At 47.9% G+C, this 24,491-nt stretch overlaps 1 protein-coding gene across 1 annotated transcript in view; it reads right to left on the reverse strand.

Annotated features, from left to right (window-relative positions):
- Positions 1 to 24,491, reverse strand: part of GRIN2D (glutamate ionotropic receptor NMDA type subunit 2D) — a 1,061,440-nt gene that overhangs the window by 274,940 nt on the left and 762,009 nt on the right. Inside the window, exon 8 of the mRNA XM_086930354.1 lies at positions 16,826 to 17,055. Coding sequence (XP_086786480.1) covers positions 16,826 to 17,055 — 230 coding nt within the window. The remainder of the gene's footprint in view (positions 1 to 16,825; positions 17,056 to 24,491) is intronic.

Raw genomic sequence — 24,491 nt, forward strand, 5'->3', positions numbered from 1 at the left:
AGCATTAAAGTTTGAGTTATTGGCATTGTATATGACAGTGTGTTGCATTACATTTTTAACAAAGTCTGTATTGGTGTATAAAGATGATTTGCTAGATGATAGCGATGGAGTGGGGATGGATGGATGGGTGGATTGATGGATGGATAGAGTGGAGGGGATGGATGGATGGATGGATGGAGTGGGGGGATGGATGGATGGATGGATGGAGAGGATAGGTCTCGTATTTACACTAGTTTATGCTATTGGCATTTAAAATGACAATGCTTTTTATTTATGTTTTGGTTTTAAAACATAAAAGGCATTGTCATTTACAATGCCAATGGCTTAAACTTGCGTAAAAGCGAGATCTATTGCATTGCAAATGCTTCTTTAATATGAGTGATTTAAAAGTCTGTGGAGGGCGTTGCCTCAGTTTAATGCATGACTCACTTAAACTTCTGTGGAAGGGATGCCTGTCAAGAGTCTGGGGAGGAGCTAGAGCTGAAATTATTGTTAAATGGAAAGAATGCTGTAAAAGGACGTAAATCCTGATATTGATAATTTCAAGAAAAAGAATGAAGTAAAAATGGCATGAATAAAGATTTTTAACGTTAACTTTTGGAGCGCTAATTAGAGATGCTTCTTTCTGGTTGTGCATGGGACTTTTCATCCAACAGTTGCTCGACAGAGTGGACTTTATACTTTGAGAGGCCCCAGCCGCCCTGCACGCACCCCAGCACCAATTGATTTTCGGTGTAGGCTGTTGGGAGGCACATACTACAGGATAGAGAGGTCTGTTTACAAAGGCATTTATGAGACCAGGAAGTAGTAATGCACGAATGCTCTTTCACATGCTATTGCACTTTTGTGAAACGGCCCCAAACGTCCAATTCCATATTAGTGAAAGTGCACACACAGAGTGCAGAGCTTTTTATGTGCACCAAGTGTGTATCATTATTATTTTTTTTAATCTTTTGGAGACAGTTCACAATGGCATGTAAAAGTAAGTACGTAAAAGACTACTACAGGAGCGCTGCTTCATATATTCCAATATGCCTTTCTGAATATGTCCCTCAGTGTTCTGCCATCCGACAGTGGCTGACTGTGGGCTTTGGGTATGGGCGGACCGGAATAACAGGCGTGGAGGCCGTATGTAGTGAGCTATGTCTTTAGCTGTTTTTATTATCACACACAGATATAGGGTTTGTAGAGGTACAGGCAACAAAGGATTGGAGAGGGAAGGTCCTTGAGGGCAGTCGTCAGGGAGGAATAATCCGTGAAGAGCTTGCGTGGTACGTCTTCTTCTTCCAGACTTGGGGATCCGGTGGCCCTCGGAGTTAAAGAGAGACAAAACAGGGCAGTTTAGACCTCATCGTTGGGTACTGACCGATGACACCAACACCCGGCTTGTGAGGGGATAAAGGAGAGAGTGAGGAGGGATCGGAAGGGTCGAAGACGGAAGGGAATACAAGCGGGAAAGGCAGAGGGTGAAAGTAGTGAGGGGTCCGGTGGGGGAATTCTCTATGTACAGTGGCTCGGGGAGTGTGCGTATATACAGTGCTCCTAGGAGTGCTATACAGTGAGGGGATGGCTTATATACACTATTATACAAGTCGACCTGAAGTTCAGGAGACAGGGTACTCACATGCCCCGCCGCAACTCTTCTCCGAGTTGCGGCCGCTCTCCAGCCACCTCCTGGGGACTCCACCAGTCCTCGCTCCAGATCTCTTCCTCCTCGCCTCCGGTCTTCGCTTCTCCTTGGTCTCCGCTATCTCCGTCCACCGCCTCCAGTTCTTGGTATGCTGTCTCCTGCCACGAGTCCGCCGTCAAGAACTCTGCTCCTTCTCCGCGGCGTCCTTTTCCGGTTTTCGGTCCGGGACCATGGGCGGGACTTCCGGGGTCAGCGACAGGTACTTCCGGGTTGCCGTCACTCGTATTCGATTCCTGCATGGAAAGAGAAAGGGGAGTATGCCGGGTTGCCAGGGACGCAGTGGGACCATCATCGGAGCCCAGAGAGTCGGTACTGAGCCATCGCCCCATAGAGGTAGGGGAAGGGTCCGTTCCACATCCCTTTCCCCTAGCAATCTTTCTACTAGAGTTTGTTGGGGGTGGGTAACGAGACAAGTAGTCGGCATTTCCCTGCTCCACCCCTTTCCGATGTAGCGTTTTAAATCTGTAGGGTTGAAGAGTAAGGAACCATCGTAGAACACGATCATTGTGTCCTTTGTTTCTTGCCATCCATTCTAATGGCGCATGGTCCGTATATAAGGTGAATTCGCGACCATCCAGGTAATAACGAAGGCTTTCTACGGCCCACTTAATAGCCAGGGCCTCCTTTTCGATTACTGCATAATTCTGCTCCCGGGGAAAGAGTTTCCGACTAAGGTAGAGGATTGGTCTCTCATTACCGTCCCTGTCTTTCTGGGACAGCACGGCCCCTATACCTTGGTCTGAAGCATCCGTTTGAAGGATAAATGCCTTGGTGTAGTCGGGACTAACTAGAACGGGTTCGGAAACCAGAGACTGCTTCAGTTGGCTGAAGGCATGAAGCAATTCCGGGGTTGGATGTCCTAGGGCCACCTCGGCTTTGGTGGACTTCTTGAGGAGATCTGTTAAGGGAGCAGCTGTTTGGGAGAAGCGGGGAATGAACCTCCTGTAGTAGCCCAGGAGGCCCAGAAAAGCCCTCAATTCCTTCCGTGTTTGTGGAAAGGGGATAGATTGTATGGCATCTATTTTTTTGTTTTGAGGTCTGATGACACCCTCGCCCAGGAGGAACCCCAGATATTTTACTGTTTGAGCGGCCAGTGTGGTCTTGGAGGGATTGATGGTAAAGCCATGGCTTCCCAGCGAGGAAATGACTTCTTGTAAGTGATGTAGGTGTTGGGCCCAATCGTCGCTATAAATGATAATGTCATCCAGGTATGCCCCGGCGTATTGGGAATGAGGCTGGAGGACCTGATTCATGGCCCTCTGAAAGGTGGCAGGGGCACCGTGAAGGCCAAAGGGCATTACCTTGAATTGAAACAGGCCATCCGGGGTTAAAAAGGCTGTTTTCTTTTTGTCCTCTGCGCGGAGGGGGATTTGCCAATAGCCTTTACAGAGGTCAAGGGTACTGATGAACTTAGCCTTGCCTATGCGTTCTACCATTTCGTCTACCCTGGGTAACGGGTAGGTATCAAAACAGGAGATTTTATTGACCTCCCGGAAGTCTATGCAGAACCGTACCGAGCCATCCGGCTTCGGTACCAAAACAATAGGGGAATTCCAGTGACTGATGGACGGTTCAATGATGCCCATTTTTAGCATCATGTCGGTCTCTTCCTTGATCACTGTCCTTCGAGCCTCTGGAACTCGATATGGCCGTTGTCTCACGGTTTTCCCAGGCTCAGTCCGAATACAGTGTTCTATGACCGAGGTATGGCCTGGTAAGGAGGAAAACACATGCTGAAGGGAGGTCAAGGCAGTACGTAGGTCTTCTCTTTGGGGTTCCCGCAAGTCGGGATCAAAACAGACCTCATAAGGGAGGACTGTTGAGGTAGCAAGACTGGACAGAACAGGTCGGGGTCCTTCCCATCGTTTTAGGAGATTTATATGGTAGATCTGGGTGACCCCTCGTTGAGGATCCAACTCTATTTCATAGGTCACAGGGGTTACCTGACGTAGGACTTCAAAAGGGCCCTGCCACTGACCCAGAAGTTTATGGTCTGAGGATGGCAGAAGGAGAAGTACCAAATCCCCTGGGTTGAAGGAACGGGACCTAGTTCCCTTGTCATATTGACGTTTTTGTGAGGCCTGTGCCGTCAACAGATTCTGACGCACAATTTCTCGTATTTGTCCCAAGTGAGTTTTTAGGTTAGCCACATATTCTGGGAGGGGTTTGGTGCGATCAGGTTCAGCCTCCCAGGCTTCTTTTGCCATGTCCAACAGGGTTCGGGGAGCCCTCCCATATAAAAGTTCGTAGGGGGAGAAACCTGTGCTACTTTGGACCTTGCATCGGATTGCGAACAAGGCCAGGGGTAACATCTCTTCCCATCTTTTGCTTTCGAGGGCCAGTAGTTTCTTTAGCGTAGTCTTTAGGGTGGCATTATAGCGTTCGACTAGGCCATCGGTCTGGGGGTGATAAGCAGAGGTCCTTATCTGTTTTACACCAAGCTGTGAACACACCTGTTTCATAAGGGAGGAGACAAAGGGGGTCCCTTGATCCGTTAGGATCTCTCGGGGAAAACCTACTCGTGAAAATATTGAAATAAGGGCTTTGGCAATGTTCTGGGTTGTAGGCTGTCGTAGGGCCACTGCCTCAGGAAAACGAGTGGCATAGTCTACCAAAACCAGGGCGTATCGACACCCACTTCTAGAAGGAAGCAGAGGACCTATAAGATCCATGCCGACCCGACTAAAGGGAACGTCTATGAGGGGCATAGGCTGGAGGGGTACTCGGGGAGGGCGATATCGGCTGTTTTTCTGGCAGACGGGACATTCCTGACAGTATCGTTTTATCTGTTGATAGACCCCCGGCCAATAGAACCGGTCTAGGATGGATTGTCCCGTTTTTACATCACCAAAATGTCCCCCTAATAGATGGCTGTGGGCCAGGAACAACACTTTCTCCTGAAAGGGGCCAGGGATTAACAACTGTGAGGCTTGCTGAGGGCTGCCCTTTCTGTATAACAGTCCATTCTGTTTATAGAAGTAGGGACCTACTTGAAGAGGGTCTTCATTGTCCAGAGCCCGGTTCCAGGCGTTCTGTAACATGGGATCTTCCTACTGAGCCGCCCGGAACTCCCTATCAGTTTCCCAAGGATGGTCGTTCACTTGAATGGGATATGCGGCAGTGTGATTTCTTTTCTCCTTCTTCTTTTGGCTCTTGGATTTATATGGTTTGCCCGGCATGTCCGTACTATTACTGGTTTGGGGAAACGGTGCCTCTGCCCACCATTTCTCAAGTGAGTCTGTTGTTTTCTGGAGGAGGTGAGGGAGTCCGCTATAGTCACTGCCCAGTATTATTTGTTCCGGTAAATTGGGTACCAAGCCTACGTTCAGAAGGCTTCCTTGGTCTGCATGATGTTGTACCCGCACCCTGGCAGTGGGATAGGTCTTGGTGTCTCCGTGTACGCATTGGATGGCAACTGTACCGGTCATTGGTCCTATACGAGTAGGCAGTTCCTGAGGGCGCAATACACTTTGCCGGCAACCGGAATCAGCCAGGGCGCTTAATGCTTGGCCGTCCACCCTCACCGGACAGTGAAAACGAGGGGGTTCCATCTCCGGGGTGTCACATACTAGATTTCTAACCAGCCCCACCTCCATGGGTTCTTCTTTCTGGGGGCATACTCTGGCGATGTGACCGTAACCCCCACAGTGGTAGCACTGGGGTCCTGGGGTCGGTTGTCGTGGTAGGACTGGGTAAGGAAAAAGGGGAGTTGGTTCTGGTTTTCTAGGTAGTGAAGGTCTTTGGGCTCGGATGTGATTAGGGTGATGGCCTCTGGTTGGGTGTTCATCCTTTATCCTCTGAGTCTCCTGGGCACGACTGAAAGCGCTGGCGATTTCCACGGCCAATGCTAGTGTCAGGCGGGCGTGCTGGCGTACCCACTTCTGCGTGGAGGGATGTAAGGAAGCCAAAAATTGCTCCAAATATATTTTAGCCAAAATATCGTCTTTGGAGGAGGTGTCGGGCTTCAGCCAACGATTAGCCAAATCCTGGATACGGAAGGAGAGAGCCCTGGGGTTTTCTTGTGGCGCTTCCTTCACTTGTCTGAGGCGTATCCTATAAGTTTCTTCGTCGGTTCCTAGCCGCTCCAAAATGCATGTCTTTATATCAGCATACGGGGTCTGACCCTGGATGTTGGCCTGCTGGTAGGCCGCCTGTAACTCTCCGGTAAGTAAAGGACCCAAATAGTGACCCCACCGGTCGGCTGGCCAAGCAGCAGCGTGGGCCAGGCGTTCAAAGTTTGTAAAGAAAAAGTCCGGATCTTCACCTGGGACATACTTTTGTAGTACCACCGACGGAAGGGAGGTAATGGGCCTCTGTTGTCCCAACACGTCAGTAAGTTTTCCTAGGGCCTGGTCTTGCGCCGTGCCTTGACCTTTCAAGACATCGTGTAGTTGCCCACGATCCTCTTCGGCAGTCTTTAGGAATTTTTCCATGAGCTTTCCCATCTGCTCCTGGGATTCGGCCAGCTTCTTTACCGCAGCCTCCATGCTTCCGGATCCCACTTCTGACACCACCTGTGGGCTTTGGGTATGGGCGGACCGGAATAACAGGCGTGGAGGCCGTATGTAGTGAGCTATGTCTTTAGCTGTTTTTATTATCACACACAGATATAGGGTTTGTAGAGGTACAGGCAACAAAGGATTGGAGAGGGAAGGTCCTTGAGGGCAGTCGTCAGGGAGGAATAATCCGTGAAGAGCTTGCGTGGTACGTCTTCTTCTTCCAGACTTGGGGATCCGGTGGCCCTCGGAGTTAAAGAGAGACAAAACAGGGCAGTTTAGACCTCGTCGTTGGGTACTGACCGATGACACCAACACCCGGCTTGTGAGGGGATAAAGGAGAGAGTGAGGAGGGATCGGAAGGGTCGAAGACGGAAGGGAATACAAGCGGGAAAGGCAGAGGGTGAAAGTAGTGAGGGGTCCGGTGGGGGAATTCTCTATGTACAGTGGCTCGGGGAGTGTGCGTATATACAGTGCTCCTAGGAGTGCTATACAGTGAGGGGATGGCTTATATACACTATTATACAAGTCGACCTGAAGTTCAGGAGACAGGGTACTCACATGCCCCGCCGCAACTCTTCTCCGAGTTGCGGCCGCTCTCCAGCCACCTCCTGGGGACTCCACCAGTCCTCGCTCCAGATCTCTTCCTCCTCGCCTCCGGTCTTCGCTTCTCCTTGGTCTCCGCTATCTCCGTCCACCGCCTCCAGTTCTTGGTATGCTGTCTCCTGCCACGAGTCCGCCGTCAAGAACTCTGCTCCTTCTCCGCGGCGTCCTTTTCCGGTTTTCGGTCCGGGACCATGGGCGGGACTTCCGGGGTCAGCGACAGGTACTTCCGGGTTGCCGTCACTCGTATTCGATTCCTGCATGGAAAGAGAAAGGGGAGTATGCCGGGTTGCCAGGGACGCAGTGGGACCATCATCGGAGCCCAGAGAGTCGGTACTGAGCCATCGCCCCATAGAGGTAGGGGAAGGGTCCGTTCCACACTGACTTTGCCCCTTCTCCAACTCTCTTTCAAGACAGTCTGCCTCTTGCCAATGCTTCTTTCCGCCCACGGAAGTAGAAACCCGGCACTGGTTAAAAGTGTAGCTCGCCAAGCATTAGGCATAATAGAAGGTTTGGAATGGTGCTACAGGTCACAGGAGTAATATAGGGAGGTGGAGGAGAGGGTCCCTGTGCCCATGTCGGGTGGAGAGAGGGTCGATGCACCTGGGAGGTGGAGAGAGGGTCGATGCGCCTGGGAGGGGGGGTGGGGGGGGTAATGGGGGAGTTGTCCCTGCGCCTGGGAGGTGGAGGAGAGGGTCCTTGCGCCTCGGAGGTCGATGAGAGGGTTCCTGCAGTTGAGAGGTCGAGGCGAGGGCGTTTGCATCTGAGGGGTGTTGGGGAAGGTCCTTGCGCCTGGGAGGTGGAGGAGAATGTTCCTGCATCTCTGAGATGGAGGAGAGGGTTCCTGCAACCGAGCGGTTCCTGGTGTGAACACAGGAGTCCTGCAGAAGTGGGTTCCTGCAGTGCGGTGCAGAGTGCTGCAGAGAACGGGGTTCTTTTAGTGGGACTGGGAAGAGGAGAGGCTTCTCCACCACAAATCTGTGAGCCCTTACAATCTCTCCCATCCCAGGTGTGCCACAAGATGCTCTCTCCGTGCAGGCAGTGTACCGGAGTGCTGCCAGCGGACAGATGCCCCTCACGCACCAGTAAGTGGGCAATAAAGGCAGGGGGCGTTATTCATGAATGCGGGTGTTGCTCTGGGAAGAGTTCCTTCAGTCTCAAGGTTGCACGAGATTCGCCGTGCATGGCCAGTAAAGATCTGCGCAATTTATATACTGAGACCTGTAGAGCTCTGTCCGGGAGTATTTTTGACAATGGGGCTCTGGGGAGCGAGAAAACATGGGCAAACGTTACATGCTAAATAAATGTCACAAAAGTATGAAGCAATCTATCTGAAATAAGACATAAAAACCATAACCACTGGGTTGATGTTACATTTCTGCCCAGGACACCAACCAACACATAACTCACTCCGAACACACCAGCCCGCAACATGGTGCAAACCAGACCCTCCTCTTTAGAAGGCCAGCGCCGTTCAGAAAAGCACTTTTCACCCAACCCCTCTCTACCGGGCAACACCGACTGCTTCAATGAAGAACGCAAAGGGCAATTAACACAAAAGACAGGCTCTTAAAAATATTATTACTGTGGACAGGCAGTCAAAGGGCACGAAAAAATCCATTACCAGCCAGCTTCAGCTCGAGCGATGTGGGAAGCTTCGGAAACAAGCAACAGTTTCCAACCAGCAACACGGAAGACAGCGAAACCAAAAGCAGCCCGGGCTCAGAGTGAGAGGGCGGGGGCTGCCCGTGCATGCGCTCTCCGAGCCCCGGCGCAAAAGCGGAGTGTGTCATCTGAAGTCCTGGGTCCCAGGAGGGAGCCCGGATGAAGACCAGCGCTGCGGAGGGAGCTCGAGACTGACCAACTGGCTGACGAGAAGACAGGGACACGGAACACGCAGAGCCCGGTGAGTGGAGTGCAGTCCTGCCAAGCGCCACGCAACAGGTTTGACACTCACGCATTTCAGTGCGGCGATCCGCATCCCCGCACTGAAATGCATTGTCACGCATAATGCCTTAGTCTCAGCTGTCACACAAACCACACCACAAACAGTAGTATCTGCGAGCTCCAGTGCCTGCCTGGCTGGCTGCTCTCACAGGCTTCGAGCAGTTTTAGCAGCTGAGCCGACTCTCTTCGACTCACAGTGGCACTCAGTAAATGCTTTACAATGTATCTATATGATTTCCGCGGCGCCGCGGGGCTGAGTGACAGTCTCAGACTGGCCGTAGCGCCGCGAGGATGTGACGTCACACGTTTTGCTAACATCGCGTGCATTTATGTTTGATGAGCTGCTGCTAACTGGCTCGTCGTCACCTTGCACAGTGTGAGTTTTGCTGGCCCTGGCAGCGCTCGCTCACACCACACTGCTTTTCGCACCTCAGACCTGTCCTGCCCTTCAGCCAGGTCACAGGACAGGTCCAAGAACTCAATTAATAAAGAAAGGCAATGCGGTCCGGCATTTTATTTCAGAGCAGCCGGGGCCGGCCAACTCGAGGGCACTAAGGGAGAGGGCCCTGCTGCAGTCAGGAGGAGAGCGCGGCTCAGCAAGCATGGGGCAGAGAGGAAGAAAGGCCGAGAGGATTCATTTCCCGTTTCCCCTCCACCTTCGGCCGCCCCCCCCCACCCCCCCCCCAGGTTGGTGTTACAACTTCTCTCTACGGGAGGGGAGGGTCCGTGCAAAGGACCAAGGAGAGACACAGCTTACTGTTGCTCGTCTTAAACTCTGCCGAGGCGCATTACCAAATGAAATAATTGCGCATGGAGTGAACGAAGACTTTCTTATTATGCCAAAGAGCGCCACAACTACTGTTAGTAGATGTTCCCGGGCCTTGTCAGGTCCTCCTTCGTTTGTCCCAGTCTGTGTGACAGGATGTTTCATTTCCTGCCTGCCATGGGACCCCAAGGCACAGAGGAATTAATTGCTGTTCCCCTGCGCGCTTTGCTGCATGGCCCAGAGTTAAAGGAGGAAGCTGGTGATCGAGGCTGGTGTTCGACAATCGATCACCTGTTCACCTCCTCATGACCTGGGCACATACTGTTGCTGTGCCCTGCCCAGCCAGTCAGAGCCCAACTCATAGTTAGAGCAGGTGGCACAGATGTAGACTGCAGCACGGCTGTCTGTCGGACTCTCTTAAGAAGAGACAGGCCAACGAACTCCGCTGTGACACTCCGGCAGCTCCTCTCAGCGACTCATTCTGACTATCAAGAGACCACACAAGGTAAGTTAGATACTAATTTAATGATTTACTGATGAAATTCAAAATGCCTATTAAGAGAATGGGGAGGGGGGCTTCCAGCACAGCATATCGCATTGTAAATGGGTACACTGAAGTTGTCTGTTTGTGCTGTAAATGCAGGCCATCTCAAAGTTTTGTCTGCACTAATAAATCACCCAAACTGCTAGTTTAGTTAAAGGGTTTAATATCCTTAATTGACAGTGGTACTACAAGCAGCAGCCTTTATTTTCCCAGCACTGTGAGACTTGCTTAGTCAGAGTTAAGGCAGATGATTAATATCCCTGCTAGAGAGCTGTCAGAGTTTTTGTCTCATGTCTGTTTCATTCACTATTTAGTAGAGCAGAGAGTTTATATGCATACTGCAAAGAAAGTCTAACAGCATATTGTATTGTAATGAACTGTATTATATGTAGATAGCTCGGTGGGTTGCTGCGTTTGTCACAGAGAACCCTTTGATTTTTGTGGTTCAGCCACACCTGAAGCTGAGGTTGAGCTGGAGGGTGCTGATTATTTAAAAAATAAATAATTGCTTTAAAAGCACCTGCTACTGAGTTCGACTTTCTTATTGGTGAAATTTGTGTGATTTCTGAAATGTGTCTGTTTACATGGACTTCATTGCATGATTTGGCCACAAGAAGTGTAGCTCTAACTGTCATGCATTTAGTTGTTAAATGTCTTTTGTAAATCCACCGAATCTATGAAAATGTTTACACATAAGCAATCTGAGCATTAGCAGCTATGCCCAAATAAATGTAATTTCTGACATTTATATGACTCCCTCGTCTTTTACTGCTTGATTTTGCTAGCGAGATAGTGTCACTCATAGTCGTTGAAATGTCACTCATAATTACACTGAAATTATGAAAATGTCACTCATAGCAATCTGAAACCTTGGCAGCTATGGGAGTGGAGTGGAGTGGGGGGGTGGGGGGGGGATGTGTGCGCTTGTGTGTGTGTGTGTCTGTCTGTCTGCGTGTGTGTGTGTGTGTGTTGTGTGTGCCTGCGTGTGTGCCTGCCTGCCTGCATGTGCATGTGTTGTGAACAGCCTGCCGGAATCTCCTCTGGGTAGTCCTTGAAAGCTGAAAGGATTCAGAAAAGGGGGTGGTGATGAACAGAGTGTCTGAATTAAGCAGACCACTCTTACCCAGTCCAAAGATCAGGGCTTGATCCATCACCGTTTTTTAGCTCACTGCACCATCCCAGCTCAGAACTTGGCTATATGCAAATTAGTCTGACCCTGGCCCAGTGCATCATGGGAACAGGGCAGACCAAACTACCAAGCCAATTCTTATACTGGGAAGGAAACAAGCACCACCCCCTTTTCTGAATCGCTTGAAAGCTGAAAGGACTGAAACGATTGCAATAGACTCGCTCTGCGACAGCAGGGGCTTCCGCGGACCACAGTTTGGGTGGGAAACACTGCTCTAGACTAATGTGCGCTGTAGACTAGTGTGCACTGTAAATTAGTATGCGCTGTACACTGGTGCCCGCCACAGAGTGGTATGTGCTGCAAAGTGGTGTGCATTGCAGAGCAGTGGTATGCGTTGTATAATGTTTTGCGTCCCAGAGTATTGTGCATTGTACATTGGTTTGTGCTGTAGAGTGTTAGTATGTGTTGTAAAATGCTATACGCTATAGAGTAGAGGGTGCTGTAGAGTAGTCTGTGCTGTAGAGTGTTATAGAGTGGTGTGGGTTGTATAGTGGTGTACATTGGTAAGTGGTGGGCGTTGTAGATTGGTAGATGCGGTATAATAATGTTCTTTGTACACTGTTATGTGCTTAAAAATGTTGCATGCTGTAAATTGGTGTGCAAAGTAAAATAATATGTGCTGTACACTATTGTACCATGAGCTGTGGTGCATTGTACAGTAATATGTACTGTAAAGTACTGTATGTTATAGAGTGATGTGTATTATAGAGTGATGTATGCTGTACAGTAGAATGTGCTGTAGAGCGGTGTACGTTGTAGAGTAGTGCTTTGTAGATTGATATGTGCGTAAAATGTTGCACACTAGAATGTTTTGCACTGTAGTGTTGCATACTGTAGAGCAGTATGTGCTATTGAATTGTATGTACTGTATAGTAGTATGCACTGCAAAACAATGTGTGCTGTAGAAGGGCATGTTTTGTAAACGGGCATGTGCTGTAATTAGGCATGCGCTGTCAAGGGGCATGCGCTGTAAAGGAGCATGCGTTGTAGAGGAGCGTGCGCTGTAAAACGACGTGTACTGTAGTACAACATGCATTGTACAATGGTATGCGCTGTAAAAGGCTATATGCTGTAGAAGTTTATGCACTATACAGGGATGTGCACTGTACAGCATTGTGCGCTGTAAAGGGCTATGTGTTGTAGAGGACTGCATGTTGCAGAGCGATATGCGCTGTAAATTAATATGTGCTTTAGATTGGTATGCATTGTAAAGTGATATGTGCTGTAGATTAGTGTGCGTGCTAGAGTGGTGTGCGCTGTAAATAGGTGTGTGTTGTAGAGTAGTGTATGTTGTAGAGTAGTGCTCATTGTACAATTAGGTGCGTCGTAGAACAAGGTGCGCTTTAAAGTGTGCATTGTAGAGTGCTGTGCGTTGTAGAGTGCTATGCATTCTACAGGTGCGCATTTTGTAGAGTGGTGCGCGTTCTAGAGTGGTGTCCATTGTAGAATGCTGTGCACTGTAGAAAATGTGCGATGTACAATACTATGCGTTGTAGAGTGGTGTGCACTGTGCAATGGCGTGTGCTTTAGAGCAATGTACATGGTAAAGGGGCGCGCGCAGTATAGAGGCGCATGCAGTATAAAGATGCATGCAGTACCCAAGTGCACCCTGTAGAAGGGTGCATGCTGCAAAGAAATGCGCCCTGTAGAGACGTCTGTGCTATAGAGGGGTGCGCGCTGAAGTGTGTCATGCTGTACAGGAGTGTGCATTTTACAGTGGTGGTAGAGGCGTCTGTGCTGTAAAGGGCTGCGCGCTGTACAGTGATGCACGCTATAGTGTTACACGCTGTACAGGAATGTGCATTGTACCGGGATGTGCGCTGTAATGGGATGTATGGTGTAGAGAGATGCGCAATGTAGTAAGGTGCCTTCTGTAGAGGAGTAGGTGTTGCAGGCGTTGTGCACTGTACAGTAGTACACGCTGTAAAACACCATACGCTTCAAAAGGCATGCAGTGTAGAAGGGCATGCGCTGTAGAGTAGTGCATGCTGTAGAAGCGCCTAAGCTGTAGAGAGGTGCACACTGCAAAGGGGTACGTGCTATAATGTTGCGCACTGTACAAGGCTGTGCACTGTAACAGGATGTACGCTGTAGAGGAATAAGTATTGTAGTAAGGTGCGCATTGTAGAGGGGTGGGCATCGTAGGAAATTTGCACTATAAAGTGGTGCACACTGTCTAGAGGTGCACTCTGTGAGGGCGCATGCTGTAGTAAGATGCGCGCACACTGTAAAGGAATGTGTAATGTAGATTAGTTATAGAACAGTGTATACGTAATAAGTATTAATAACGTGTAAATGAATTGTACTTTTCTAACAATATGGCATATTAATTTGAGCATTAGTTGGTTTGTAAGACTGTTTGTGATTTAAAAACTGCGTGGTCATAGACTGCAATACAGAATAATAATGAGAATGTGAAGTTATTTTGTTTAAGTGAGATTGCAAAAGCACTTAATGAATAGGATGGAATTGCGAATATACCTTTCAGTTGTTTGAGCTTTTATTTTGTGTTTCTTTATGTATTTTGCAGCCGTGAAAGCGTAAACTGCAACCCTTAAAGAGAATGATAACTTAACATTTTTTGTTCAGAAGAATTGTAGTTATTTTTAAAGGCTATTTAAAACACACCTAATGTTCGAAGTCCTTTTAAAGAAAAATTAATAATGTCTGAGTTACATGTACGCAGTTTAAAAACGCTTTGTTTGTGCTAAAATGGCTTTTATGTTATAAGAAAGTTTCTAAGAATATATAGCATCTAAATGGGCAAATGTTGTTGTTTGAAACAGTTTCGTGTGTCCAAATTGAAGCCAGCTGTCCATGCATGACTGAAAATGAAACTGAAAGTGTAAGCACGGCTAAGAACGAAACTAAATGTCTAAGCAAAAACATATTTTGCAACAACAGGGAAGTGCCATCTCAATGTAAATAGCTGTATGCCTTACAATTGTTTAAGCATTTGCCCTTCATTGAAGCTATATGTGCCTTACTTAACCACATGGCTGCTGGGCGTTTCCCCCCCCCTGTGCTGGAAAATGCCATTTTAGTGGCACCATGACGAGCTCAGCTCGTCATCAGCACACGACACCCGTGGGTGATGACGAGCTGAGCTCGTCATCAGCATCGAAAGGGTTAACAAACGTATTGTTGTTTTAGAAAGCTTTTTTATTGTCTCAAGGATTAGCTTGTAGTATGGTGTATGCTGTAATAGAATGGTATGTGTTGTAGTGGATGTCTGCTGTTGAGTTGTATGTAATAGAGCGATATGTATTGTTAAGGGCAAAGTACATAGTAGTGTAAACTGCAGACTGGTATTGAATGCAAAATGCACATTGTTGTTAAGTGCAGAGTGCCTATTGTTAAGTGCAGAGAGCAGTTTGCTGCTAAGTGCAGGGCGCAGATTGTTTCTGAGTGCAAAGTGCAAATTGTTAATGAGTGCAGGGTGCAGATCGCTATTAAGTGTACAATGTTAAATGCACAGTGCATATTGTTAAGCGCAGACAGCAGATTGTTACTGAATGCAAGGTGCAAATTGCCACTGAACACAAAGTGCAGATTGTTGCTGAGTGCAGAGTGCTACAGCGCAGCGCTCCACTCTACAGCGCAGCGCTCCACTCTACAGCGCAGCGCTCCACTCTACAGCGCAACACTACACAACGCAGCATTCTGTTCTACAGCGCAGCGCTCCACTCTACAGCGCAGCATTCACTCTACAGCGCAGCGCTCCACTCTACAGCGCTCCACTCTACAGCGCAGCGCTCCACTTTACAGCGCAGCGCTCCACTCTACAGCGCAGCGCTCCACTCTACAGCGCAGCGCTCCACTCTACAGCGCAGGGCTCCACTCTACAGCGCAGCGCTCCACTCTACAGCGCAACACTACACAAAGCAGCATTCTGCTGTACAGTGAAGCGCTCCACTCTACAGCGCTCCACTCTACAGCGCAGTGCTTCACTCTACAGCGCAGCGCTCCACTCTACAGCGCAGCGCTCCACTCTACAGCGCAGCGCTCCACTCTACAGCGCAGCGCTCCACTCTACAGCGCAGCGCTCCACTCTACAGCGCAGCGCTCCACTCTACAGCGCAGCGCACCACTCTACAGTGCAGTGCTCCACTCTACAGCGCTCCACTCTACAGCGCAGTGCTCCACTCTACAGTGCAGCACGCCACTCTACAGTGCAGCACGCCACTCTACAGTGCAACACGCCACTCTACAGCGCAACACTCCACTCTACAGCGCAACACTCCACTCTACAGCGCAACACTCCACTCTACAGCGCAACACTCCACTCTACAGCGCAACACTCCACTCTACAGCGCAGCACAACACAACACTCCACTTTACAGCGCAGACCTTCCCAATTTAGCACACCACTGTACAGCGCAGCATTCCACTCTACAAAACAGCACTCACTCTACAGCTCAGCGGTCCAGTCTGCAGCGCAGCGCGCCACTCTACAGCGCAGAGCGCCACTCTCCAGCGCAACACTCCCCTCTACAGCGCAACACTCCACTCTACAGCGCAGCGCTCCACTCTACAGCGCAACACTACACAACGCAGCATTCTGCTCTACAGCGCAGCGCTCCACTCTACAGCGCAGCATTCACTCTACAGCACAGCATCCACTCTACAGTGCCGGATTCACTCTACAGCGCAGCGCTACACTCTACAGAGCTCCACTCTACAGCGCAGCGCTACACTCTACAGTGCAGCACTCTACTCTACAGCACAGCGCTCTACTCTACAGCGCAGCGCTCTACTCTACAGCGCAGCGCTCTACTCTACAGCGCAGCGCTCTACTCTACAGCGCAGCGCTCCACTCTACAATGCACTACTCCACAAAGCACACTAGTCGACTCTACAACACACCACCCCACTATACAGCGCTGCACTCTACAACGCAGCACTCCACTGTACAGCACAAACACTTCCTAACATGCTCATTGTATTGAAAACACACACATTATTATTGTAGTTAAACACAAACACTTTTTTACGGACAAATTATCGAAAACACCCACTTTTCAACACACTTGTATTAAAACACGCACATTATATTAAAAAAAATTGTATGCAGAAGCTGTTTGCACACAGTTGGCAAGGGGAAACTGAAACTGACATGTTCTTCACAAATCAGCCTTTAAAACTGCAACAAAGTAACAAAATGTAGAACTGCTCGTGTAAAACTGAAACTGACATGCTCTTCACAGTTGACGCGCGCGACCTAATCCAAGTCGAAGATCTGCGCGTTCACATCTCTTGTCTCTTGTCTGTTCCCCTTGAGTCCTTGAAAACTGAAATGATCACAATAAGTCCCGCAGCGACGGATCGCTTTCGCGATCCGGTTCGCAGGTGCGAGACCTAAAAAGCAAGATATAGAAAATATAAAACAAGTGAACAAATGCTTAAAAAAGACGGCTCATCCTATTTATTGTCTGTTATACATATCATTGAAATTACAGCAGATTCCTTCATTTTTGTGTTACATAAACGCAAGTTTTTAAATTGCACTTACTCTCCAGTGGAAAGAAGAGGCACTGAGAGCAGACACATCTCGAAGACATCAATGAGGCATGGCCATTGGCTTGCTTACCTTCTTGTCACTGAGTCCAGACACAGTGTCCACGTACTCCTCCTGGATCATGAAGGCTGCCAGGTTTGCAGTGTAGCTGGCCAGGAATATGACAGCGAAGAAGGCCCAGATGAGCACCATGATCTTACTGGTGGTGCCTTTTGGGTTCTCCACCGGGACAGAGTTGTTGAAAACCAAGGCCCAGAGCAACCAAATGGATTTGCCAATAGTGAACTTGGATCCTCCAGGACCTAACAGAGAAAGAAGACAGCCTGATTTTAGCTACAAACCCAAAGAAACACCAATTATTGTTGTATGGTTACACTAGAGCACCGGAAGTATCGTTTGAAGCATCTATACAGAAACATTGTCAATCCTGGCCATTTTGACAAGCCCTGTATATCAACAGTGAGCCCTAAACTCATGCCCACTGTAGACAAATGCTTTATGCGCCAAGGATGTAGCATGTTCTCTTAAAGAGTATTTTAATATAGTGATTACTGAAACCTTGGCTGTATGGTGGTGCAACAGACAACAACATGAGTTTGATACAGATTTTTCATTGATTTTGTTAAAATATTTTATTTTTCAGCAGTGTTCCTAGTGATACGATGGAAAAATGGTGAATGTAGAAATTCAAGCTCTTCATATTGGCCTACAAGCACTATCTTACATGTCATTTGCAGAGAATCTACAGCAGTATTGTTGTAGATTTTCAGACTGAGAATGAAGCTTTAGTTAATCATGCTAGGCAAGCAGGGCACGTCAAAGAAGCACCAGGTCTAACCATCTTTCAGCTGTGAGACTTTGCATGGGTACAAAGAAAAATCATACCATGGCATCTGGAAGGGTAAAGGCTTCCCTAGGCTGAGTATTTAAACGAACGCTGTGAAATAGATAGAGCCACAAAGGACATACTAGGAGCAGAACAAGTTCCGCCCATTACACCTGACCTCTTCACCTTTTCCACACTAGAGATCTTTTTATAGTAAATAAACCATTTAGCAAAGAGTGGTCTGTTTATTTTGAAAATAGTAAACATATTATATATCTTTTCAAAAGGGTAAAGGAAAATGCCCAAGTAGCCCATGTAACGCAGGTTACTAAAACATTTTTTGACTAAATGTTGCAGGAAGGGAAGGCCCCCCCCCCGCAGTACAGCATGGAGTTTATTATATGCTTTTTTGATGTTAGCTCCCCTGTCTGACTTTTCATAGTCCGTTTATGGTCCGGCTTGAAAGTGCAGCTGTCTCCAGACAATTATGTGGAAGGGCATTGGCTCTGTCCATATGTGGAGAGACAAGAGTACTGTTTCCATTGGGTAGAAGCTGTGTGCTTCCACAAAAAAGTGTTTGCCCTTCACACAGCTGTGATCATTTTGTTAATTCATACAGCTGCCTGAGGTTGAACTTTCAGGAGCACACACATGACATTGTAATAGTATTAAAGTTTCTTAGATAACTAAATCATTTATTATATTTGTCTCTGGCAAACACTGTTTAGATCCAGTTATATGCAAATCAGTCTTGACCCTGTGCCTCATGGGGACAGTCCAGCCCGAATTGCCAAGCCAGGTCTTCCCCGAACCCGAGACAAGCATCCTGGGACCGGTTTCTGGGTAACACTCTTCATCAGCCAGGCTGGCTTGAATTCAGTGGCAAAGTGAGCAAGGGACCCACATCTGGCCATAACCTGCCAACTTAGGGCAAACAAAGCAAACACAAGGAGATGATGGACAAGCGCCAAACATGTTCAGTTACTCTCCCCCCGTCACAGATCTGGGTTGAATCCTTCATCATTATTTAGCTCACTTAGCCAGCTAAGTTCAGACCCAGCTATATGCAAGTCAGTCTTGACCCTGTACCTCATGGGAACAGTCCAGCCTGAATTGCCAAGTCAGGTCTTCCCTGAACCGGAAATAAGCATCCTGGGACCGGTTTCTTGGTAACACCCTTCATCAGCCAGGCTAGCTTGGATCAAGTGGCAAAGTGAACAAGGGACCCTGTCTGGGCATATCCTGCCAACTTAGGGCGAACAAAGCAAACACAAGGAGATGATGGATGGAGTGACAAAACTTTTCAGACCCTCACCCCCAGTCATAGATCTGGGTTGAATCCATCATCATTCTTTGGCTCACTTCCCCACCTCAGTTCAGACACAACTATATGTAAAACAGTCTTGACCCTGTGCCTCATGGGAACAGTCCAGCCTGAATTGCCAAGCCAGGTCTTCCCTGAACTGGAGACAAGCATCCTGGGACCGATTTCTGGGTAACGCTCTTCATCAGCCAGGCTAGCTTGAATCCAGTGGCAAAGAAAGAAAGGGACCCACGTCTGGGAATACCCTGCCAAATTAGGGCAAACAAAGCAAACGAAAGGAGATTATGGACGAGCGCCGAAACTTTTCAGACACTCATCCCCCAGTCACTGATCTGGGTTGAATACATCTTCATTCTTTAGCTCACTTCACCACCTTAGTTCAGACCCAGCTATATGCAAATCAGTCTTGACTCTGTACCTCATGGGAACAGTCCAGCCTGAATTGCCACGCCAGGTCTTCCCTAAACCAGAAACAAGCATCCTGGGACCTGTTTCTGGGTAACACCCTTCATCAGCCAGGCTAGCTTGAATCCACTGGCAAACTGAGCAAGGGACCCACGTCTGGCATACCCTGCCAATTTAGGACGAACAAAGCAAACACAAGGAGATGATGGACGGAGTGCCGAAACTTTTCAGACACTCACCCCAGTCACAGATCTGGGTTGAATCCATCATCATTCTTTAGCTCACTTTGCCACCTCAGTTCAGACCCAGCTATATGCAAATCAGTCTTGACCCTATGCCTTATGGGAACAGTCCAGCCCGAATTGCCAAGCCAGGTCTTCCCTGAACCGGAAACAAGCATCCTGGGACGGGTTTCTGGGCAACACCCTTCATAAGCCAGGCTAGCTTGAATCCAGTGGCAAAATGAGCAAGGGACCCATGTCTGGGTATACCCTGCCAACTTAGGGTACAAAGCAAACCCAAGGAGATTTTTCTCTGGCAGCAGCACAGATGTGAGAAGGGCAGTCATTAACCTACATGGATGTTTAAGTTTGGCTTGACAGTGAGTGCATCCACAAGCCAGATCTATTGGCACTGCCAATGCGTGTTTTCAGTCAGTCAATAACTTTATTTCGGCCACTAGGACCATAAAAGTACATCATTGCAAAAACACAGCAGACATTAAAAAAAATAAAAAGTGTGTACACTCGCAGTCATATATCTACAGTCACGCAGATTATAAAATGGCATCCTCCAATTTTCTTTAAATCCATTATAAAGCAACCATTAGGTTAATGACAGACTAAAATATTCACAATTAAAGACGATGAGTAAAACGGAAAGCTGAGACAAAGTTCCCTATTTGCTGAACCCTGTTGTGACCTTTTACAGTTTCATTACGTAGTACATTCCAGAATGTTACTTTAGGAAGCCCCACCGCATGTGCCACATAGTGTTTAAAAAACGTGATACAGTGAATATGATTGGAGGATGGGTATCGTATTTTAAGACTCTGCAGGCCTCTAGGCAACGCCCAAACCCTAGGTTTCTACATATGGTATGGAGGGCAGAAAAACAATACATGGATTTCAGACTCTACCCTGTAATTGCACACAGGACAATCTCCCATGTTCTCTGCGGCCCATTTTCTAGTATGGCTCATTAGTGGAAAGTTCCGTAGTCTAAATAGCATGTACAATTTCCTGGCCAGTGGGGAATAGATCACATCCAGGAAGTGTTCTTTTCTATAAACATCCTTTACTTGTAGGAACTCTGCTGTCATCCAACCGCCAGTAGTACTTTCCTGCAGGGACATTAAGTTGGATTGCCTATAGTGTTGCACTAGATCCAGCCTGGATATCAATGGGCATGCTATCTCAGGGGTTTTCCAGAGGTCCTTCCTGCTTAGCCTAGCAAAGAGATCCCTTATGTGGCAAAGCCACAGTATTTTCTGAGTAGTTGGAATAGACAAGTTCTCCTTAAGCTCGGCTTTGTAGGACAACTCCAGATTCACCCACACCCGGTGCCAGAATGTAATAGGCCTAAGGGCAATCTCTTTGTCAATAGTCCTCATGCCCAGGTCCATACGAAGGGGAGCTAGGGGGGTGCTAGGAGGAAGGCCAAATAACTGGCTTATGAAGTTGTTCTCCACTGGCGTAAGGTTAGAGGAAGAGCAATGTTGCCACAGGTCCGCCCCATATAGAGTGCCCCCCCTTGCTCGGGCTTTATATATTTCCCCAACAGTGGCAGCTGGCTTGAATGTAGAGATTCTGTGCAATTTCATAATCCCACCCACGGTCTGATTTAACCTAAGTCTTGCCTTGGCCATCTGGGACCCCAACTCAAAATGTTCTGAGACAGTAATACCCAGATACTCGAATATCGTCATCCTTTCCAGGAGTGTACCATTTAGGAAAGGATTTGGACGAGTGGTTTTGGGGGGGATTGAAGACCATATATTTGGTCTTAGTTAGGTTGATTTTCAAGCCCCTCATGTTACAAAACTCAGCAAAGCCATCAAGAGTGCATTGTAAACCCGTTGGCAATTTGAACAGTAGCAGTGTATTATCCGCAAACATCAACGCGGGAACCTTCCCCGAGACTAGCTTAGGGGCGTCATTATCCTTGGTGTTAATAAGGTGGTCTATGAACCCATTGATATGGAAACAAAATAGCGTGTGGGCGAGAACGCATCCCTGGCGTACCCCTTTTTTTACGGGGCAGTGTGCAGAAAGTTCTCTGTGTTTTCCACATCTTACTTGTGCATAGTTCCCTGAATGAAGCCTCACTAGCACATTTAGGAGGTACTGTGGAATCCTAAGGTCACTTAGTACTTTCCAGAGTTTTTCCCTGGGTACTAGGTCGAAGGCGGGCTTCAGACCAACAAATATAAGATAGAGGCTGCCATCCTCTATGGTCACTGTTTTTCAGAAGAGTAATTGTAATCGTAAAATCTGGTCTACGGTTGACAAATGTGTTCTGAAGCTGGCCTGATAGGGACTTAGGATCTCCTCCTCCTCTATCCAACCCTGTAAACGGTCCAGTAGGACCCATCCCATCAGTTTTTGGGTGATGTCAATTAAACTGATGGTAGAAGAGGGCAGACTTTTTTAAATATGGGAACTATCTCTGCCCCGCACCAGGTGTCGGGAGGGATCCATTCTCTTCATGATAGCATTAAATAGGGAACACGGATAAGGGACCCAATTTTTGGGTTAATTCCGGAAAAGGTACCCTGGAAGTTTATTTAGACCTGGCGCTTTGTTTAAATGCAGATTGTTGATAGCACTTCCCACTTCAGACATAGTGATCTCCCACATCCCTTCCTGTTGGAACTCCAAGGGGGGAGCTCTGTGAGCCAATGATAACACCTACGCCATCCTCCTATCATACAATGACCCAAAATGTCTCTCCCAGACTTGGGAGGCGCTATGTTAGGCTCTATGGCAGGTCATCCTTTCCTAACCCCTGAACTTACTATTGCCCAGAACGATTTCAAATCTTTTTTGTTCAGGGCTGTCCTAAGGGCTTCCCATCTATCTAGTTCCCAGTTTTTCTTTTCTTGCTGGATGGTCCCTTTATACCTGGCCCTGGCAAGCTTAATTTGTGGCCTGGCCTTCACCTTCACCGCATCCAGTAGATCCTGTTTGACTTTACGACAATTAACGTTAAACCAGGAGCATTTGCGAGTTTTGTTTTCCCTCGGTTGCGACACCGGGAAGAATACATAAATCAATTTTGCAGTTAACTCCTCGTGTATTTTGCATCCCTTATCTCGACCTCATGTATGAACCTCCACCTGTCCTACCTCCCACATTTCAGTTAACATAGGTAATGCTAGCTGGTAAACTTTAGCCAGCTTTGAGGGAGAATGCTGGATATGGTTCCATCTAACTCTCCTTCTGTTATTAGATAGCGTTAATGCGTTGGTCTCAGTTGTAGTAAGCGGTGACGGGTTGGACATATCCAAGTTCCGTATTTTCAGGATGACTATTTGGGCATTGTGGTCACTGTCCTGTCTCTGCTGGACACAGAAGTCTGAGATCTTTTCCCAGGATCTGGTTTCCACCAGGATGTAGTCAAGCAAAGAGGCCTGACCTTCTCTGTTAAATGTAAACTGGCCCGGATGGTCGGATTTAGTACTCCCGTTACATGCTCTCAATGAGAGGGACAAAGTAAGTGAGTGGAGTTGCAGTGCCAATGGTCACCATACTTTGATCGGGGTAATCTGCGGGTCAGGTATTGACCAATGCAGATCTTCTTCTGTGGGTGCGGAAAGATTAGGATCAGTAAGTGGCTCAAATTGACAATTGAAGTCACCTCCTATGATCAACAAGTGGTCTATGACGACAAATTCCTGTCTCTTGTTCATGGGTCTGGGGTACACATTAATGACGGCTATTTTTGTCTTTGTGGAAAATGTCAGCAAGACACATTGAATGTCGTTAGTGGGAGATGTCATCTGCTCGGCTCTACATGCCTACCCAAATAGTTCATCCACCCGAGGGTCTCCCCCTCCCCCTCGTAGTGGCCATGATGTTAAAAGACGCAAAACCCACCCTCTGGAATTCTTTCCTCGCTCAGATCTCTTGAAATATACAAATATCCTGGTTATCCACAAAAGCCCCCATTCTGGGCATGGCAGTTTGTTTTTGAGTCCTGCCAGGTTCCAGGACAAGATCCGCAGGCCGCCACCCTGTGCTCTTATTCCACTCGGTACCTCAAAGGAAGTGGTTTGGCCCCATGATGACTGTCGGGTATCCCGCCGGGTTCACCTTCTCTATTTATATCCATCAGAGGAAGTGAGGGTGAGGCATCAGAGACCCGACTCAGTTGTGTCCTGACTGTTATCGGGCTGATCCACTGGGCATTGTCCGAGCTACTACCCCGATTGGTTGGCTCCCACTACGCTCTACTTCTGCCCTTTGGACCTGCCACAGTATTTTAGGATTATCCTCATCCGGGGGCTTCTCCCCAGTCAATCTACCTCCTTCAGACTTTCAAATCTATTATTCACCAAGACGTTGAATTGGGTGCGCCTATTAAATGTGTCCCAGCTTCCCTCCAATAGAGTCCCCTGGATCCATCATTTTAATAGCAGGTATTACACTATCTCTTATGATTATTTGCTGTTGAGGATAAAAGAAGTCTAAGGGACAGAGTCTAATTCCTGTTGGTGCGCTGTGGCAATTAATGGTAGTGGATTGCCAATGCTTCTTTTCATATAGGGGCAGAGAGGAGTTCAGGACAATAAGACATTTTTTACTTGAGAAAAAATAAACATTACTGTCATGAGGAGCGCAAGCTCCTTTGAGAATTGGGAAGAAAAAAACCCCTAACCTGTAGAGAACAGTTATCCTGTATGGCTTAAAAAAGAGGCACTCCCATGCAGGAGCTCACCGGCCTGAGGGCCTTAGTTAATTTTTGATTATTGGCTTGAGAACCCCGAGACAACCTGCGGAACAACCAAATCTCTCTACTGAAGGACAGCTGTTAGATAATTGTATAGGATTCGCCATACGACTATCAAATATGTGGCCACATAACGCACTAGAAGATGCAGGGAAGCAAAGGTGCCCATACCTCTTTGTTTACAGAATAACCACAGTAAACGGAAACCTTAGTTATCTTATTAAAATAAAGGA

The sequence above is a fragment of the Lissotriton vulgaris genome, chromosome 7 (genome assembly GCF_964263255.1).
Source record: "Lissotriton vulgaris chromosome 7, aLisVul1.2, whole genome shotgun sequence".
NCBI classification, from domain to species: domain Eukaryota; kingdom Metazoa; phylum Chordata; class Amphibia; order Caudata; family Salamandridae; genus Lissotriton; species Lissotriton vulgaris.